The following is a 19211-nucleotide window of genomic DNA, read 5'->3' on the forward strand; positions in this document are numbered from 1 at the left end:
TAATTTCCATGAAGCAGACTGAAGCCAAAGTACAACTGTGAAACAGTTCAAGACTCTACTAGTGAGCTCAAGCAAGTTCTTCATGTACCTCTGGCATAACAAGAGATGAAAAAGTAAAAAAAATAAAAGAAAGTGAAAAAGCAGCATGGACAGGAGAAACAAAACAGATTCCAGACAGCCAGGTTTCTTTGCTGTTAAAAATATTCACAAGTTATCAATGAGAACAATAATGTCAAGCTGTAAGTTATCATAGGTCAGCATGCACATATCTAGGGGTTATGTCTCTTCTTTTCAAACTTTCTTCATATTTTCCCACTGCTGTAAAAAGCAGCAAGTCAGTGACACAATGGATACATACATTTTTCTTTCACTTTTCATTTATCCCACAGAACATATAGTAATTTTCTCCGCTTCAGATTAAATTTTTCAATTTGATTTTAGTACACAAAAGTGCATTCCATAACAACAATAATTGAAGTGGTCAGCATGCAAAATAGAAATGGCCATTATTATAAAAGGCAGTGTTCATGAGGTTGATGGTCAAGGCCACACACAGACATAATACATTTCGCAAATCTTTAGAGTGCTTATCAACTTGAAAATGATATCTGCTAATCTTGAAAAGAATTCTCATACATGGATATTGCTTACTTTGATAAACACTCAACATCAATGAAAGGTTTTCTATTTTCCAGTTCAAATATGAATTATAACTTTTAATCACATTTCTTTCATCATCCGAGATGACATTGGGACTCATGTGGCACCTGAATCCAGGGATTTTATTTACTTTGAAAATGGACAAGAGGACAAAATAATCACCTTCCTTACACAATTCATAATTTTGCATTTGAGTTCTGTTCTTTCTTGACTTTGGTCCCATCTTTCCCTCACCAATACCTCAAACAGCATTTGAATACCTGCTTTGAGCATTTATGCTCTTACACTTACAAATTTCAGCTCTGTCTGCACAAAAGGACTCCTACTGTACAAATACAACTGTGCTTTTAGGGTATAACGCCTTTTACTTCATTAGGTAACTAGGGGGAAAAAAGCTATTTAATTCCTTTTAACTTGTAAGCTGTCTCTGTCTGGTTACTGAACAAGTCATACTTTTAACATTACTTCCTGTTTTTCCAATAATGCCAATCTAACAACCTTGTTACTAATTTGGGAATCTGTAGAAACAATATTCAACCGTTCAAACCTTTAGCAATCTTAAAAGCGTTCACTAACTCTATAATTACAACTTCGTTGATTACACTAAAAATAGTGCTTTTACCTCAAAACTTTTATGTCAAATTTCTTTCAATCAAAAATTTTCCACACAACTTGTTATTTACAGTCATACAATACAGCATGGCTCAGGTACAGCAACACAGCATGGATGAAAGTTCTTTGGCCGAACAATTTCATGCCGACTGCAGTGCGCACTGAGCTTGTCCCATTTCCTGCATTAAGCCTATATTCCTGTAAACCCTCTCCTTCATCCTATCCAGGCTCTTCTTAAATGATATAATTGTACCCACCTCCCCAGGCAGCTTATTCCATACACTCATAACCCTCTGCATGGAAAAGGTGCCCAAAAGGATCCTTTTTAAACTTAGCCCTCTCACCCCAAATCTATGTCCCTACGTTGGGGAAAAGACTGTTACTTCTCACAATTTTAAACATTTCGACAAAGTCATCCATCACTCTCTTATGTTCCAAGGAATAAAGAATTAGCTCTCCCTATAACTCAGGTCCTCCAGTCCCAGTAATATCCTTATATATCTTTTCTGCAATCTTTCCAGTTTAGCCTCATCTTTTCTATAACAAGATGACCAAAACTGTACACAGTATTTCAAGTGCGGTCTCACCAAATGTACCTTGTACTTCTAGGTCACTCTGTTCCATTATACTGCCCTACCATTCAGAGCACGTCCTATGTTGGATTGACTTTCCAAAATGCATCAACACACATGAATCTGTATTGAAGTCCATTTGCCACTCCTCAGTTCACTTCCCTAACTGATCAAAATCCTCTTGTAATCTACAATAAACTTCTTCACTATCAATATCAGCTTCCAATTTTGTGTCATCCACAAATTTACTGATCAAGCCTTGTGCATTTGTATAATAAAAGTGCATTTAAATAAATAACAAGGGTCCTAACACTGACTGCTACAGTGGTTAAATTTAGGTGGTAGGTGTTCTATCTAGATGGTAGCAATTAATGAAATTGTTAACGTTATTCTGGGTCACTATATGGAAAATGCTTATTTAAAGTTTATTCCAAGGAAGCTGGTGATGTGATCTGCGCCACTTTTATGACCTATTGCTGCTCTTGAAAACTAGAGTGAAGCACCTGCCTGAACTGCTGCATTCTTTGAGTACAAAGGGCTTCCTGAAATACAATGTTAAAATAAAGTCTCATAAGGTAAGGCCATTTAAAATAGCATCAATTTTAAGTAAATTAAATAAATATTTTAGACATACTTGCATATCCAGCTCATGGCATCTTTGTGAAATCTCCTCCTTAGCTGCCAATGCTTCATTGAGTTCTTCAGTGGTTTTCTTCAACTAGAAAGTAGAAATGACAAAAGTCTTATTTAATTACAAGGATACAAAGAGTGATAGCTACATGTGCATGGGTATCAAATGATGAAATCTATAATCCTACAAAATGTTATGAGTGCATCAAATAACTTTTCCATGCACAAACCCCTCTAGTTTTGAGTCTCAGAATTATGAAATTTTGGAGATGAGTTTACAATAATGGCCAGATAATTTATTTTGGCAATTAGTTGTGAGATAAATATTGCTCAATAACCACCCGCCCCCCTCAGAGAGCACTGATTGTTGAAAGGAATTTTAGATAGATAGATAAGATAGATATACAAACGTTTGTACTTTATTGATCCCGAGGGAAATTGGGTTTCCTTACAGCTGCACCAACCAAGAATAGAGCACAAATATAGCAGTACAAAAACCACAAACAATCAAACAACAATATGCAAACTATGCTAAATGGAAATAAGTCCAGGACCAGCCTATTGGCTCAGGGTGTCTGACCCTCCACGGGAGGAGCTGCAAAGTTTGATGGCCACAGGCAGAAACAACCTCCCATGACGCCCAGTGTTGTATCTCGGTGGAATATGGCCGGAGTCCCAACAGCAAAAAGTTCAATATCCGGTCTACAAACACGTTCCTCGATCGTAATATGACCAGGATTGCACCATCCGTTGTTAACCAGAACAGCAAGCCCCCAACTCCTTTAAGCTTACCGCTCTCAGTGCACTTCCAGTCAGCCCGAACAGTCTGGAAACCCTCCATGGAAAAGTTTTGGGTTGGGTATGTCCTCGTGCAGCCCCGTTTCAGTAAAACACATAACACTGGACTCCCGAAATGTTCTCTGACTCCTGGCTAGCGCCGTCAACTCATCCATTTTATTACCCACCAAACTCCTCTTCTCCATAACAGACTGGGTCTGTTGTTTCGACCCAGTCCTCTTTCCTCGCCTTTGTGAGCCCCCTCCGCATCCTCTGTGTGTTTTCCTCCAGATTTCAGCAGGGGTGTCCGCTGCTCTGTTCACTAAACCGGCCGGCATAAGCGCAATCAGCTGGTCCCTGGAATAAACAGTGCAACCATACTGCTGCCCCACTAATGAGACGTGTCCGAATGTAACTATTTCCAGCGCTAAAAACCCAAATAAAACTCTCTCCACCAGCATGTTAGAGAGTGTGCAGCTTCAACGTGTTACCGTGAAAAAAAAATACAACAAATAACGCAAGTTAAAAAAGTAAGAAGGAAGAAGTAAGAAAACTAGTCGGAACAGCTGTAACAGGCTGCATGCACGACCAGCACATGCGCACTTGTTTACCATGTTTAACTGGGAAGACACCCAAAAGATGTCATCTCCAACAATACACCTCTTCAGTGCAGCACTGACAACAGTGTGCAGATCTTGATGCCAATGTATGCTACATGTCTACCTCCTGTGTATCATCCATATCCCTCTATTCCCTTTATATATGAACCTATCTAAAAGAATCTTTATCTCTAGCAAACTGCCTGCTTCCACCACTAGCCCATTCCATGCATAGAAAACCTGTCCCTCACATAACCTTTAAACTTCTTCCTTTTAGCCTTAAAACTTACCCTCTATTGTTTAACATTTCTAGCCTCGAAAAAAGATTAAGACCGTCTCCCCTGTCTATGTGTCTTGTACTTTTTAAAAACATCAGTCAGATCTCCCCTCAACCTCCAATGCTCCAGAGACAACAACCCAAGTTTGTCCAACCTTTCCTTATAGCTCATACCCTCATCCTTCAGTAAATTACTTCAGTGCTCTCTCTCTACATCCTTCCTCTCATGGTGCAACCAGAACTGTACACAATTCTCCAAGTGTAGTCTAACTGAAGTTTTAGATAGCTGCAGCATAACTCCCTTAATTTTATACTCAGCACCCCTACTTCCCAATGAAGGTAAACATTTCATACACCTTCTTTACTACCTTATCTACTTGTGTTGCCACTTTCAATGGACCTAAACCCCAAAATCCCTATGTACCTCAATGCTATTAAGAGGTCGACTGCATACTTTCTCCTTTCGTCTGACATCCCAAAGAGCAACACCCTTTAATCCATGCAAGTGCAAGCCCATCCACCTCTTCTCTGGCCATACCTATAAATAATCTATTTACCACAAGATTCTTTAATAGTCCTTTACACTGTCCATAACTCCACAATTCTTGGTGTCACTTGCAGACCTACCATATATATTTTCAAGCAACACACATCAAAGTTGCTGGTGAACGCAGCAGGCCAGGCAGCATCCCTGGGAAGAGGTACAGTCGACGATTCAGGCCGAGACCCTTCGTCAGGACTATATTGCTATTAAGTCATTGCTATGACTTAATTTCATTACTATGAAAATATATATTTTCATCCAAGTCATTAATATACACTCAGTGGCCACTTTATTAGGTACAGGAGTGGAACCCAGTGTGGTCTTCTGTTGTTGTAGCCCTTCCACTTAGAGGCTTCACATGTTGAGCATTCAGAGATGCTTTTCTGCACACCACTGTTGTAATATTGAGTTATCATTGCCTTCCTTTCAGCTTGAACCAGTCTGGCCATTCTGCTCTGATCTCTTTCATTAACAATGCATTTTTGCCCACAGAACTGCTGCTCAGGGGAGTGATTCCACATAATTCTCTGTAAACTCTAGAGAATGTTGTGTGTAAAAATCCCAGAATATCAGTAGTTTCTGAGATACTCAAAACATGCCATCTAGCACCATTCATTTCATGGTCAAAGTCACTTAGATCACATTTCTTCCCCCATTCTGATGCTTGCTCTGAACAAGTGAACCTCTTGACCATGTCTGCATGCTGTTATGCACTGAGTTATTGCCACATGTTTGATTAGATATTTGCATTAACAAGCAGTAGCCACTGAGTGTATACTACAGAGTTACTAGGACCAACCCTTGTGGAACACCACTATATAGAACTCCAGCCAGAATAACACACTGCCACCCCTATACAGTCTTCTAAGGGCAAACCAGTTCTGAATCAAAACTTGCAATTCATCCTGGACCTCATGCATTTTTATCCTTTGAATCAACTTACCATGAAAGCCCTTATGAAATGCCTCACTATTGTCCACCACCTTACCCTCTTCAAGCATCTTTGTTATCACCTCCAAAATCTCAAGCAATTTGTAAAGGCATGACCTGCTCTACACAAAGTCATGTTGACTGTTCCCAAGAAATCCTATTCCCCAGTAGCCTTTCTAATTGCTTTCTCTACACTTGATGCAAAGCTCACTTACCTATTATACCATGATTATCCCAATTTCCCTTTCAGAACAAAGACACAACATTTGCTACTCGCAAGTCCTCTGCGACCACACCCGCTGATAGTCAAGGACACAAAGATCTTTGTCAAAGCCCCAGCAATCTCCTCCTTGCTTCTTTCAATATTCTGGGGACCCATGACTAGTGGCGTGCTGCAAGGATCAGTGCTGGGTCCACTGTTGTTTGTCATCTACATCAATGATCTGGAGGCTAATGTAATAAAATGAATCAGCTAATTTGCAGACAACACCAAGATTAGATGTGTAGTGGACATGTGTAGATGTGAGGAAGGCTATCAAAACTTGCAGCATGATTTGAACCAGCTGGAAAAATGGGCTGAAAAATGGCAGATGGAATTTGATGCAGACAAGTGCGAGGTGTTGCACTTTAGGAGGACAAACTAGGGTAGAACTTGCACAATGAGCAGTTGGGCACTGAGGAGTGCAGTAAAACAAAGGAATCTGGGAATACAGACTCACAAGTTCCTTGAAAGTGATGTAACAGGATGACGACTTCCGGGTCATCAAGGGAATGGCGGCGTAAGGAAAAGGTCTCTCGACAAGAAAGAAGGTAAACTGCCCCAAAATCGAATTTAGACAAATACTTAATATTGCATAACTATATTAATAAAAGGAGCAAGGATGATGTCTAAGAACAAGAATAAAAAGTCCGCTTCGAAGGCTGATAAACATAAAGAGATGCAGCAAGGCGACGGGCCTAGCTCCCCCACGGCAAGCCAGGACGGAGATAATGAGGGGGAATCGGTGACTCTGTCTTTGATTCTCGGAGAGATTCGCGAGTTCCGACAAGATAACAGCAAACAGCTGGAAGATATTAAAGGAGAAATAGTAAAAACTAACTCGCGGATAGATGAAACCGAAGCGAGGATTGTTGGAATTGAAGAGAAGGTACAAAACGCCGAGGAAGTGATAGCAGAAATGCTGAAGCTACAAGACCAGCTCCAGTGGAAACTAATAGATCAAGAAGACCGCTTGAGAAGGGAAAATGTGAGGATCTACGGAGTTCCCGAAGGAACTGAAGGTAAACCCGGATTGATGATTCCCTTCGTGGAGAAGCTGCTTAGAGAGAACCTTGATATACCGGCCGCAAAAGACCTACAGATAGAAAGGGCTCACCGCGCGTTGGCACCACAGCCTCCGGCAGGCGCCCAGCCCAGATCGATTCTGATCAGATTTCTCAGTTACAGAACGAAGGAAGAGGTGCTTAAAAGAGCATGGCAAAAGAAAGATTTCATGTGGAACAACTGCAAAATCAGCTTAGACCACGACTACGCACCGGGGATTCTTGCCAGACGGAAGGAATATACGGAAACACGGAGAGTCCTGAAGGAAAACAACATCAGATTCCAGACCCTGTATCCAGCTCGGCTGAGAGTCTTTTACGACGAAGGGACAAAAACTTACGCTACGGTGGAGGAGGCAACGTTGGACCTGGCGGACCGGGGACTACCTATTAAAGTTATCACCCAACCGGAGTCGCTACTGGAGAGGATTCGGCAGAAGTCGTGGCAGTTAGTGGGGCGAGGACGCTCCACTCGAACCAGAGTGTCAAACTACAAGGAAAAGCTGCAAATATTCAGACACGAATGTACTGAGAATACAGATTAATTAAGAGAAATGACTGAAAAGAGTAAATCGGACTTAAAAGTAAAATGAAAACTGGTAACTGAAAATAAACTAGGCGGAATAACTTGAATGATAGCAATATGGTCGAGACATAAATAGGAGAAAATTCTCTATGATTATTCAAACTGCTGAGGACCCTCTAAAACAGGGTGAAGATAGAGGTTATCCCTCTGAACTGAGGCGGGTCGGTGCTCAGGCCTCACTGTGGGAAGTCGGGAAAAATTTTCAAATGTTATACGTTCAGAAATGTCTAGGGTGTGGTTATATGTCTTGGTTTACTGTTGAGAAGGGATTGCTTAACTGTTTGGTTAGAAAAGGAGAGTGCTTTTTTTCTACTAGAGAAAAATGCAAACTGAATTGGTAAAAATAATTTCCTATAATGTTAATGGGGTTTTGAATCCAATTAAAAGAAATAAGATTATGTCTAAATTGAAAAAAGAGAGGGCACAAATAGCTTTCCTCCAGGAAACACATATGAGCCAATCTGAACATGGAAAATTAAAAAGAATGGGCTTTAAGCATGTATTTTATTCATCATATAAATTGAGTCACAAAAGAGGGGTAGCTACTTTAATATCAAGTACTCTTAATTATGAACATATTTCAGAGACTAGAGACAAAGAAGGACGATTTGTAAAAATCACAGGAAGAATAGAAGGTACAGAAATAACATTGCTGAATGTTTATGCTCCTCCAGGTAGTGAATGGTCATTTTATAGACACATTTTTGACCTAATGGTCAGTTCTCGAGAGGTAGTAATTTGTGGAGGGGATTTTAATATTAGATTAAATCCTATATTAGATTCTTCAAGAATAGTTACTCAGAATAAACCTCTGACTCGGAAAGTGAATTCATTGATGGAGGAGTTGGGAATTATAGATGTCTGGAGGGAATTACACCCTACTAGTAAAGATTATACATATTACTCTTTCCCTCATTCAGCCTATTCAAGGATAGACTATTTCTTTATCTTTAATACAGATAGACTCAGGATAAAAAACTGTAATATTGCAACAATTGATCTGTCGGATCATAGCCCAGTCTCTATGTCTCTAATCCTGGAAAGGAAAATGAGGAAAACACTATGGAGGCTAAACTCACATATACTCAATAACCCAAAAGTAATGGAGAGATTAAGGGGAGAAATCAAAGAATATCTAGACCTTAATGACACGGGAGAAACATCACCAGTGATTTTATGGGATACATTGAAAGCTGTACTGAGAGGGAAAATTATTTCCATTACTACTCGCATGAAAAAAATCAATGCACAAAAATTAGCAGACCTTCAAGGAAAATTAAAACAACTTCAAGTTGTAGATAGCAACAAAAGTAATTCAAATCGAAAACAGGAAATTAGGAAATTGCAAAGTGAAATTGATGATACTTATACGTTGGAAACTCAAAGAAATTTTCTTTACCTGAGACAAAAGAATTATGAAGTAGGAGGTAAATCAGCTAGATTATTAGCATATAAATTACAAAAACAACAAGCGGACAATACAATTCATAAAATAAAGAATCCAAAGACAAAGCTTGTGGAGAGTACAATAGGGAAAATTCAAGAGAGTTTTGAAACATATTATCGAGACCTGTACTCCCAACCCCGGGCCCCCAATGAGCCCTATATAGACAGTGTATTGAATTTTTTAGATCTACCTAAACTTACAGATTTACAAAATGAAAGTTTATTAGACCGACAGGAATCCTTGCCCTTTCCTTTATCTCAAGATGGTTTTGTATAGCTAGGAATACATATTACTCGCTCTTTTACATGTCTGTTTGAAGCTAACTACAGGCCTCAGGTTAGCCAAATGAAGGCTGATTTCGAGAGATGGCGCAGTTTACCCCTTACTCTAGCTGGAAGAATTCAGTCAGTGAAAATGACTATACTTCCTAGATTTCTCTATTTGTTTCAGTGTTTGCCAGTTTTCTTATCTAAGTTATTTTTTAAGTCAGTTGATCAAGCTATAACCTCCTTTATTTGGGAAAATAAGGTCCCAAGGGTTAATAAGCGCATTCTTCAAAGAGGTCGTGACATAGGTGTAATGGGTCTTCCCAGCTTTATTCATTATTACTGGGCATCGAACATTCAAAAAGTATTATTTTGGCTTCACCGGCCAGATATAATCTGGTGCCTGCTTGAGTCACGGTCTTGCCACTCCTCGTCTCTCCTAGCTTTGGTGTATTCTTCCTTACCATTGAAATCCTCTCAATTCACATCTAACCCGGTCGTGCTCTCTACCCTCAAAATTTTTAATGAATTTTGCTGCCACTATAAGTTCATTTCAGCTTCAGTTTTGGGCCCCATTCATAAAAACCATTTATTTCCTCCCTCCACATTCGATTCAGCTTTTAGACAATGGGGTTTGAACGGTCTTATGCGCATTAAGGATTTGTATACTGATAACATATTTGATAGTTTTGATAACCTGCGCGGTAAGTATGGCCTTCCGCATAATCATTTTTTTAAATACCTGCAGATTCGCCACTTTGTCAAGGAAAAATTTCCCTCTTTTCCTGTTCTACCACCTGCTATGTTATGGGAAAAATTCACTCTTAGCTTTAACAATAAGGGGCTGATTTCTGAACTATACTCTCAGCTGATGTCTTTGGGAGTTCAAGATCTAAACAAAACTAAGAGTAGGTGGGAGGACAACCTCGGTATGGACCTTGGGGAAGAATATTGGGCAAAAGTATTGAATAGGGTTCATTTCTCATCACCATGTGCTAGACTGGGGCTCATACAATTCAAAGTTTTACACAGGGTACATTTAAGTAAAGCCAGACTGGCAGACATATACCCTGGGACAGACGCTGGCTGTGACAGGTGTTCCTTCTCTCCGGCTGGTTTAATACATGCATTTTGGTCATGCCCTCGGCTTGATGACTATTGGGCACTGGTTTTTAAAATTATCAGTGAGGTTTTGGGGGTGACACTGAGACCTTGCCCGCTTATAGCTGTATTTGGTGTGGCAGATGATGATTTGGGTTTAAATGCAAGCCAGTCGGATATCATTGCATTTACATCGCTATTGGCCCGTAGGAGAATTTTGCTGGTTTGGAAATCTGCCACTCCCCCAACTGCTGCTGCTTGGTTAGAAGATGTAATGTTTTTTCTGAAATTAGAAAAGATTAAATTCACTTTGAGGGGGTCTGTGAAAAAGTTCTATTCGAAATGGGGACCTTTCTTACCATATTTTGGGAGTCTTAAGGAATTACCTACTAGTTGAGGGCATTTGATTGTACTTAGGAAGTTGCCTCCCATTTAACACACTTATAATTTACCTCACAGGGTGGTTGATGAATTGTAAATATGAGTGTATTTTGGATCATCTGACATGTTGCAGATGTGTATGAGCTGTCGTATTGAAGTAGTGTGGGGGTACGGTTGTGAAATGTCCGTACTTGTATTTGTGAATTGTTGTGTTGTAGATATATTAGCTGCCATGATATGTTCGGGGAGGGCGGGTGGGGGGGAGGTTTGTTTTGGGGGTACGATACTAAAGCAAAATGGAGGAAAATGTAATCCATTATGTATTCTGTATTGTGTCATTCCTTCAATAAAAATAAAAAAATAAAAAAAAACATGTCTAACCCAGGTGTAGCCCTTATTCATTTCCCATTCAAAGATCAATTTCCATGTATAGATAATAAAGGAAGAAACACATCCAATGCTGTGAACCCCTAATGCCACTACAATGCAATCCATGAAACCAATTCAGGCAGCTAACAAGGTACATTGGAAATATCATGTCAACATTAACCTAGTAAGATATCGATACGGCATGAAAAAGCAACCGATCAACTTCAGCTTCACACCCTCTGGTCAGAATTAGAATCAAAGACATTATGAATACCTGTATTCATTAAGTGATTTTTTGAACATTAATGAAGTGATAAGTGCTAAGATAATGTATTCATCAGCTTGGTTATGATATTTTACCTGAACATCCAACCAAGTTGCAGCATGAGAAAGTTCTATTATAACCTAATATAATCAAATTGATTTAGAGATATTCCGGAGACTAAGTTGCAGGATATTGGAACTGACAGCAAAGTACATAGAGAATGACCTCTTTAAGTACAGGTACACATTCCTTTATCCAAAATTCTGAAATCCAAAAAGCTCCGAAAACTGAAGTTTTTTTCGCCAACAGCTGACGTCACTCAAGTGTGATGTGGCAGCACTAGCAGAGGCCGCCAGACGTCAGTTGTGGCTCAGTGCTCGTACTGGTTACAAGTGCATTTGCTGTTCGCTGATATTTTGTGTCCAATCTAACAGATTAATAGTAAGAACACAAATAGAGGCATTGGTACTGAATAGAGTACTGTTTATCTTTTACTTGTGTACAGTTGTAAAATTATAATCACTAGACATGATGGAAAGCTTGGTAAAGTCACTTAAGGATCACAGATTTTCACAGCTAACACACAGGCCAGATACATGCAGGAATGTTTGGTCTTGTAATTGTCTTTGGAGCAGCTGCCGAACTGAGACAGTGTGTAAATACCGTTTTGTTAAAACGTTTTTTCTACATAGTAAGTTAACACAATCAGTTGCCTGTTATTTAGAAAGACTGCAAACAGAAACTCGGACAAAACTGTACAGTCATTACATTGGCAGAGTCACATGATAGATTACCAAAGTAGCATTGGGAAAACTGAAACTGAACAGAAACCAAGGACGACAGAGAAAAGTAAAAACTTGTCACAAAAATCCCTTTTTAAGAACTACACATCAGTAACAAAAGGGGACAAGAATTAAATCGAATCAACTTCAGATATATCAGGGAAGACAGACGATAGTCAAAAGAACACAGCAAAAACAGACAGGATCAATTAGTGAGTGGAGTTTGAATGCACAGATATTTATGGCAAGCTCTGCTGATGTCCAAACCTATTGTGTAAGTATTTTACAGGAACTTATTAAACCTCAGTTTAATGTGTAGCTTGAGTCTGTCCATATCAAAGAATTGATCATGGTTGGGTATTTGAAATTAATCGTTTCAGAGATTTCTGCTTTCCCTTTCTGATGATACAACCCAAGATTTTACTTACTTTTTCCACCACATATTTTCACTCATAGTTGCCACAAGTAGCTTATATTAGCACAGCTTATTTCACCGAGGACGACAGAATGTGTCCTTATCAAATTGGTATGGAACCTATCCCGTTCCTTCTGTATTTAACATACACTCCAAGTTATGTACAATCACAATTAGCTTGGAGTCCTCTAAAGATTAGAGTCTGCTTTGAATGACAAATTAGATATATCTTTCATGCTGTGGAACCAAGAACAATGGAGCAAGGGTTACAAAGAACTCATTAAAAGCAAGTTCATGATGCAAAAATCAAGAAAAAAGGAATGTTGACTATGTTCTCAGAACTTGCAACTTTTGGATGATTTGAAAATTCCTGCATGGTATTACAATTATTCTGTCCTATCAAATCTCAATCTGAACTTTGAAATTGGGAATAACTTGTTTACATAATCTGGAGCAGAAGCAGCCTAAAACATTCTTCTTAAAATATGGTGTATGCAAGAAGAAATGCAGGTTTTGATACTAAATGTAAAGCAATATGGAACAAAATGTATTGAGGTACAAATCAATCAGGATCTAACTGTAAGGTTAATCAGACTCAAGAGGCTGACTGAACTAAGCCTATTTCTATGCTCTTACCTGGCGATCAAGGTCCAGATAAGCATCATTACCAATTGATGCTGGTGTTTCTTTACTCATGAGCTGTAAGTATAAAATGCAATTGAACTGTAAAAAATACAATAAATTAATCAAACAAGTACAAGTTAAGAAAGCGGCTTAAACTGTTCCCACTTAAAATAAGGGTTAAATTAAATAAACTATTTAATTTCACGGAGCCTTTGTGAGGACATATGTACATACCTTCTCAAACTCTACAAATGGAGAAAAGAAGTAAAATAATCAAATTTCTAAATCCTCTCCTCTGACTAGATAATGGATGCAATTACGAACAAGACCCCAAATTTTGTAAACTTAATCACAGTTAAGTTTATCAATATACCTATTTGAAAGTTGGCTGATACTTAAATAAGTTTGTTAGCAAGAAAAGCTCTACAAACAGCAATGAAGCAAATTATAAATTAAGCTGAGTTATAGTGAAAGTGAGAATTAAGTATTTTGCAGAACATTAGAAGTACTTCTTTTTTTTTTAGTTACAGTGTGATCTCTTAACATTCCCCAAGGATGTGGACATGTATGTGTTGTAATACGTAATCCAAAAGTCAATGGTTCAGTTTTCTCACAATTCACAATGAGATGTCAACTTGAAATTCAAATCACAGAAGTGAAGTTTCAACTTCCATTTTCAAAATGTATTAATGCACTCTGGAAACTACTTAATCAGAGATTTAAAACAAATGTATTTTAGAGTATAATACTGATTTTTTAAAAATTTGTTCATCAAGAAATAATCTCTATAAAATGACAAACAAGAAAAAAATCTGCAGATGCTGGAAATCCAAACAACACACACAAAACGCAGGATGAACTCAGCAGGCCAGGCAGCATTTATGGAAAAGAGTATCATCAACGTTTCGGGCCAAAACCCTTCAGCAGGATTGGAGAAAAAAAAGATGAGGAGTAGGTTTAAAAGGTGCAGGAGGGGAGGGAGAAACACAATGTGACAGGTGAAACTGGTGGGGGGGGGCGGGGGGAGAGAAGCAGGGTGAAGTTAAAAGCCGATAAGTTGATTGGTAAAAACTGGAGAAGGGGGAAATCTAATAGGACAGAAGGTCATGGAAGAAAGAAAGGAGGAGGCAATGGGCAGGCAAGGAGATAAGGTGAGAGAGGGGAAAGGTGATGAAGAATGGTGAAGGGGGGGGGGCAGGGTTGGCAATTACCCGAAGTTTGAGAAATCGATATTAGTTAAAGTGGCCACCTCAATATTACATCTGTCACAGATAGGATTAATGTTGGAAAAAATACGTGCTAGTTTATCCTTTGACATATAGGCCCAATGTACTACCTTGAACTGTATCAAGGAATGACGGGCACAATTAGATGAGTTATTAACCAAATGAAAAATTCTACTCCATTGATTATCTGAAAGTGACTCTTGAAATTCAAGTTCCCAAGCACATTTAATGTTATCATCAGATATCATTTGTAAATTCAATCATTGTTCATAAATTATAGCTTTCAATCCTTTTTGAAGTGGTTTAAGCTGAAAGAGAGCATCTGTCATATTAGGTGGATAAGCAGAAGGGTAATTTGGCAGCAAACCACGTAAGAAATTCCTAATTTGTAAATATCTAAAAAGGTGTACATTAGATAAATCATATTTATCCACTAACTGAGAAAAAGACATTAAACAAATCCCTAAAAACAAATCTGAAAAAGTTGTTATTCCCTTGGTTTTCCAAATTAAAAAGGTCTTATCCAAAATTGATGATTTAAAAATATAATTGAGATGGATATTACTAGAAAGAACAAAATTATTTAACTCAAAAAATCTACGAAACTGAAACCAAATTCTTGATATATGTTTAATAATATGAATACAATCTTGTCAACTAATCTTAGAAAACAAAAAGGGAAGAGGAGCTCCCAGTAAAGAGGCCAAAGAGAACCCCTTCACTGAGTTTTCCTCCAAATCCAACTATGAAGGACATTCAGGTATGTCTGAGTAATGAATCCAAAAAGTAATGTATTGAATATTAATTGCCCAATAACACATTCTAAAATTTGGCAAAGCCATACCACCATCCTTTTTAAATTTTTGCAATAAGGGTTTACTCAATCTAGGATTTTTATTATTCCAAATATAAGATAAGATTATCGAGGCTATTCTGTCAAAAAACATTTTAGGAACAAAGGAAGGAACTGCCTGAAATATATGTAAGAATTTCAGTAGAACTATCATTTTAATAGCATTAATTCAACCTATTAATGATAATGTCATAAGTGACCATTTAGAAAGCATTTGTTGGGTGTAATCAATTAATGGGAGAAAATTATATTTACAGAGGTCCTTAAAATTTTTAGTAATTTTAATACCAAGATAAGTAAAGTAATTTTAAGCAATACTAAAAGGTACTTGATGATTTTGATCCAAGTAATGGGAAATAACTCACTTTTATGTAAATTTAATTTATATCCAGAAAAACTACTAAATTCAGAAAATATAGATAACATAGAAAGAATAGATTTCCTAGGATCTGAAATATAAACTAACAGGTCACTTGCATACAACGAAACCTTGTGTACTTTGTCCCCTCTCTTAATACGCTGAACAGTATTAAAATCTCTAAGAGCAATAGCAAGGGGTTCTAAAGCCAAGTTAAATAATAAAGGGCTAAGAGGACATCCCTGCCTAGTACCCCTGTATAATCTAAAGTAAGGAGATTTTTGATTATTAATCATAACCACAGCCATAGGGGCGTGATAGATCAATTTGATCCAGGAAATAAATCCCGGACCAAAATTAAATCTTTCCAAAACCTCAAATAAGTAAAACCACTCCACCCTATCAAAAGCTTTCTCTGCATCAAGAGAAACAACACATTCAGATTCTTTAGATGGAGAAGACTGAATAATGTTTAATAATCTTTGAATGTTAAAATGTGAATATCTATTTTTAATAAATCCAGTTTGATCATTGGAAATAACACTAGGTAAAATAATCTCAAGTCTATTAGCCAAGATCTTAGAAAGAATTTTAAAATCCACATTCAGTAGGGAGATTGGTCTATAGGAAACGCATTCAGATAAATCTTTACCTTTTTTAGGAATTAATGAGATTGATGCTTCATAAAAAGTTTTCAGGAGAATCCCAGAGGATATAGAGTCAGTGAAAATTTGACATAAATGAGGGGTTAGTATTTCAGTGAAAGTCTTATAAAATTCCACTGTATATCCATCCGGTCCTGGAGCCTTACCTGGTTGGGAAGAGGATATAGCCCTTGCTATTTCCTCTTGTTGTAATAGGTGCATCTAATTTATTCATATCTTGAATAGAAATTTTAGGTATATTCAATTTTTGCAAAAATCTATTCATAAAAGTAATATTGTCTGAAAGTCCAGATTTATAAAGATTAGAAATCCATAAATACCTTATTAATTTCATAAGGATCTACCGTTTCAGTTCTATCAGGTCTTCATATTTTCAGGATCTGTCTTCTAGCCATATTTGCTTTTAATTGACTAGCCAATAATTTGTCTCCATGTATATAAAATTGACCTGTCTCCATGTATATAAAATTGACTTTTAGACTTAAGAAGTTGCTGCTCAACGGGAAAAGTCAAAAGCAAATCATGCTGTGTTTGGAGTTCCACCCTTTCCTTAAAGAGATCTTCACTAGGCATTACTGAATAAACTTTATCTATTTCTTTAATCCTACTAGTAATCACTAAAAATTCCACCTTGGTTTTCCTCCTTAAACTTACTGAATATGAAATTATCTGTCCCCAGGAAAAGATTTCACTGTATCCCAAATAACCAAATTTGACATTTCCCTCAGTTGTATTTAATTCAAAAAATAGAGAAATTTGCTCTATAATAAAATTTACAAAGGTTGAATCTTGTAGCAATGAAACATTAAATCTCCACTGAGGTAACTTCAGAATATCAGAAAACTTCAAAGTTAGTTTCATAGGTGCATGATCTGACAACGCAATCATATCATACACACAATCTGCAACAGAGGGCACCAATCGCATGTCCAGCAAAAAATAGTCAATTCTTGAATATTTATGGTATACATGTGGGGAAAAAAAAGAAAAATCTTTTTCTTTAGGATGTCTAAAACACCAAATATCCACCAAACCGTATTCTAATATAAAAGAATTAATACAAGTCGCACCTTTATTAGGAAGCGACGGATTGGTAGACGATCTGTCAATCGACGGATTGAGACAGCAGTTAAAGTCACCGCCCATAATCAACTTATATTCATTTAAATGCGGCACACAGAAAATAGCTTCTTAAAAAATTCAGGGCTATTTATATTAGGTGCATAGACACACACCAAAGCCACCTTTTGACCACATAACAGACCAGTAACAATTAAATATCTTCCAATTAAATCAGTAACAGTGTTAAAATGAACAAAAGGGATTTTAGCATTAATAAAAATAGATACCCCTTTTATTTACTGGCATAATTTTACATATTACTATTTAACTATTTATGGTTCTATTACTACTTATTATTTATGGTGCAACTGTAACGAAAACCAATTTCCCCCGGGATCAATAAAGTATGACTATGACTATTTTACTTACTGATAAAGAATGAAATAAGGGTCCCTTCCAAAATTTTTAAAAACTCATATGTTTTGGTCTTGTATAAAGCTAGATAATTTTTGGAGAGATGTTTTTAAAAACGCTATCAAAAGTCTTGGATCTGGATCTACAACCTAATTTACTTACAGCAATCTTTGGGATTATCCCATCGGAAGCAGGAAATATTCCTGTTTCCACTCAACATATGATAGCCTTCTCAATTTTATTGGCTAGGAGAGCCATTTTATTGAAGTGGAAGGATTCTAATTCACCTACTGTCTTTTTTTGGCTTTCCTCCATTATGTCCTGTTTAAATTTAGAGAAAATAAGTCGGACATTTGATACATCCTTTAAATTTGAGCAAATCTGGCGACCTTTTATTAATTATTTTCATTTGATTTGATTTATTACTCTTTCAATTACTTTTTTTTCCCAAGTTTTAATCTTGATCAGAAAGTCATATCCTCAGAATGGACTGCTCAGTCCCCCTTTTTTCCCCCTTTTTTCTTATAGTGTAGTGAGGATTTTTTTTCTTCTCATTTTAAAAATTTAAAGTTTTTTTTTCCTCTATGAATTGATAAGAGGAGAATTAGTTGTCTTTTTTTATTATATATTGCATATTTGCTTAATACTATGTATGATTTTGATAATGTCTATTTCACTTTCTGTTTGCATTGTTATCGATATATATATTTGAGAATTCTCCTCTTGTTTGTATACATGCTCTTTCCAAATCAATAAAAAGATTAATAAAGAAAGAGAAATGCCATCAGGTTGGAGGCTACCCAGACCAAATATAAGGCATTATTCCTCCAAACTGAATGTGGCCTCATCACAACAGTAGAGGAGGCCATGGATTGACATATCAGTATGGGAATAGGAAGTGGAATTAAAAAGAGTGGCCACTGGGAGATACCACTTCTTCTAGCAAACAGAACATAGGTGCTCAGCGAAGTGGTTTCCCAATCTACATCGGATCTCACTGATAAACAGGAGGCCACACCAGGAGAACTGAACTTAGTATATGACTCCAACAGACTCACAGGTGAAGTATTGGCTCACCTGGAGGACTGCTTGGGGCTCTGAATGGTAGTGAGGGAGGTGGTGTAGGGGCAGGTGTACCACTTGTTCTGCTTACAAAGATAAGTACCAGGAGGGAGGTCAGTGGGGAGGGATGAATGGACAAGGGAGTCACACAAGGAGCAATCCATGCAGAAAGCTGGGTGAGGGGGGGAGAAGGGGAGAGAAAAAGATGCACTTGGTGGTGGGATCCCTTTGAAGATGGAAGAAATTCTGGAGAATTATGTGCTGGATGTGGAGCTGATGGGGTGGGAGGCAAGGACAAGAGGAACCCTATCCTTAGTAGGGTGGCAGAAGGATGGGGTGAGAGCAGACGTGAGTGAAATGGAAGAGATGCGGTTGAGGGCAGCGTTGATAGAGGAAGGGGAAGCCCCTTTC

General features: G+C 37.7%; 1 protein-coding gene across 4 annotated transcripts in view; it reads right to left on the minus strand.

Annotated features, from left to right (window-relative positions):
* hook3 (hook microtubule-tethering protein 3) overlaps positions 1–19211 on the minus strand; it is a 108442-nt gene that overhangs the window by 51366 nt on the left and 37865 nt on the right. For all 4 annotated transcript variants that reach the window (XM_063046712.1, XM_063046713.1, XM_063046714.1 and 1 more), the window contains exons 7-8: positions 13173–13235; positions 2479–2562 (exon numbers count right to left, since the gene is read on the minus strand). In XM_063046712.1, the coding sequence (XP_062902782.1) occupies positions 2479–2562; positions 13173–13235 (147 nt within the window). The remainder of the gene's footprint in view (positions 1–2478; positions 2563–13172; positions 13236–19211) is intronic.

This window comes from Mobula hypostoma, chromosome 4, assembly GCF_963921235.1.
Source record: "Mobula hypostoma chromosome 4, sMobHyp1.1, whole genome shotgun sequence".
NCBI classification, from domain to species: Eukaryota; Metazoa; Chordata; class Chondrichthyes; order Myliobatiformes; family Myliobatidae; genus Mobula; species Mobula hypostoma.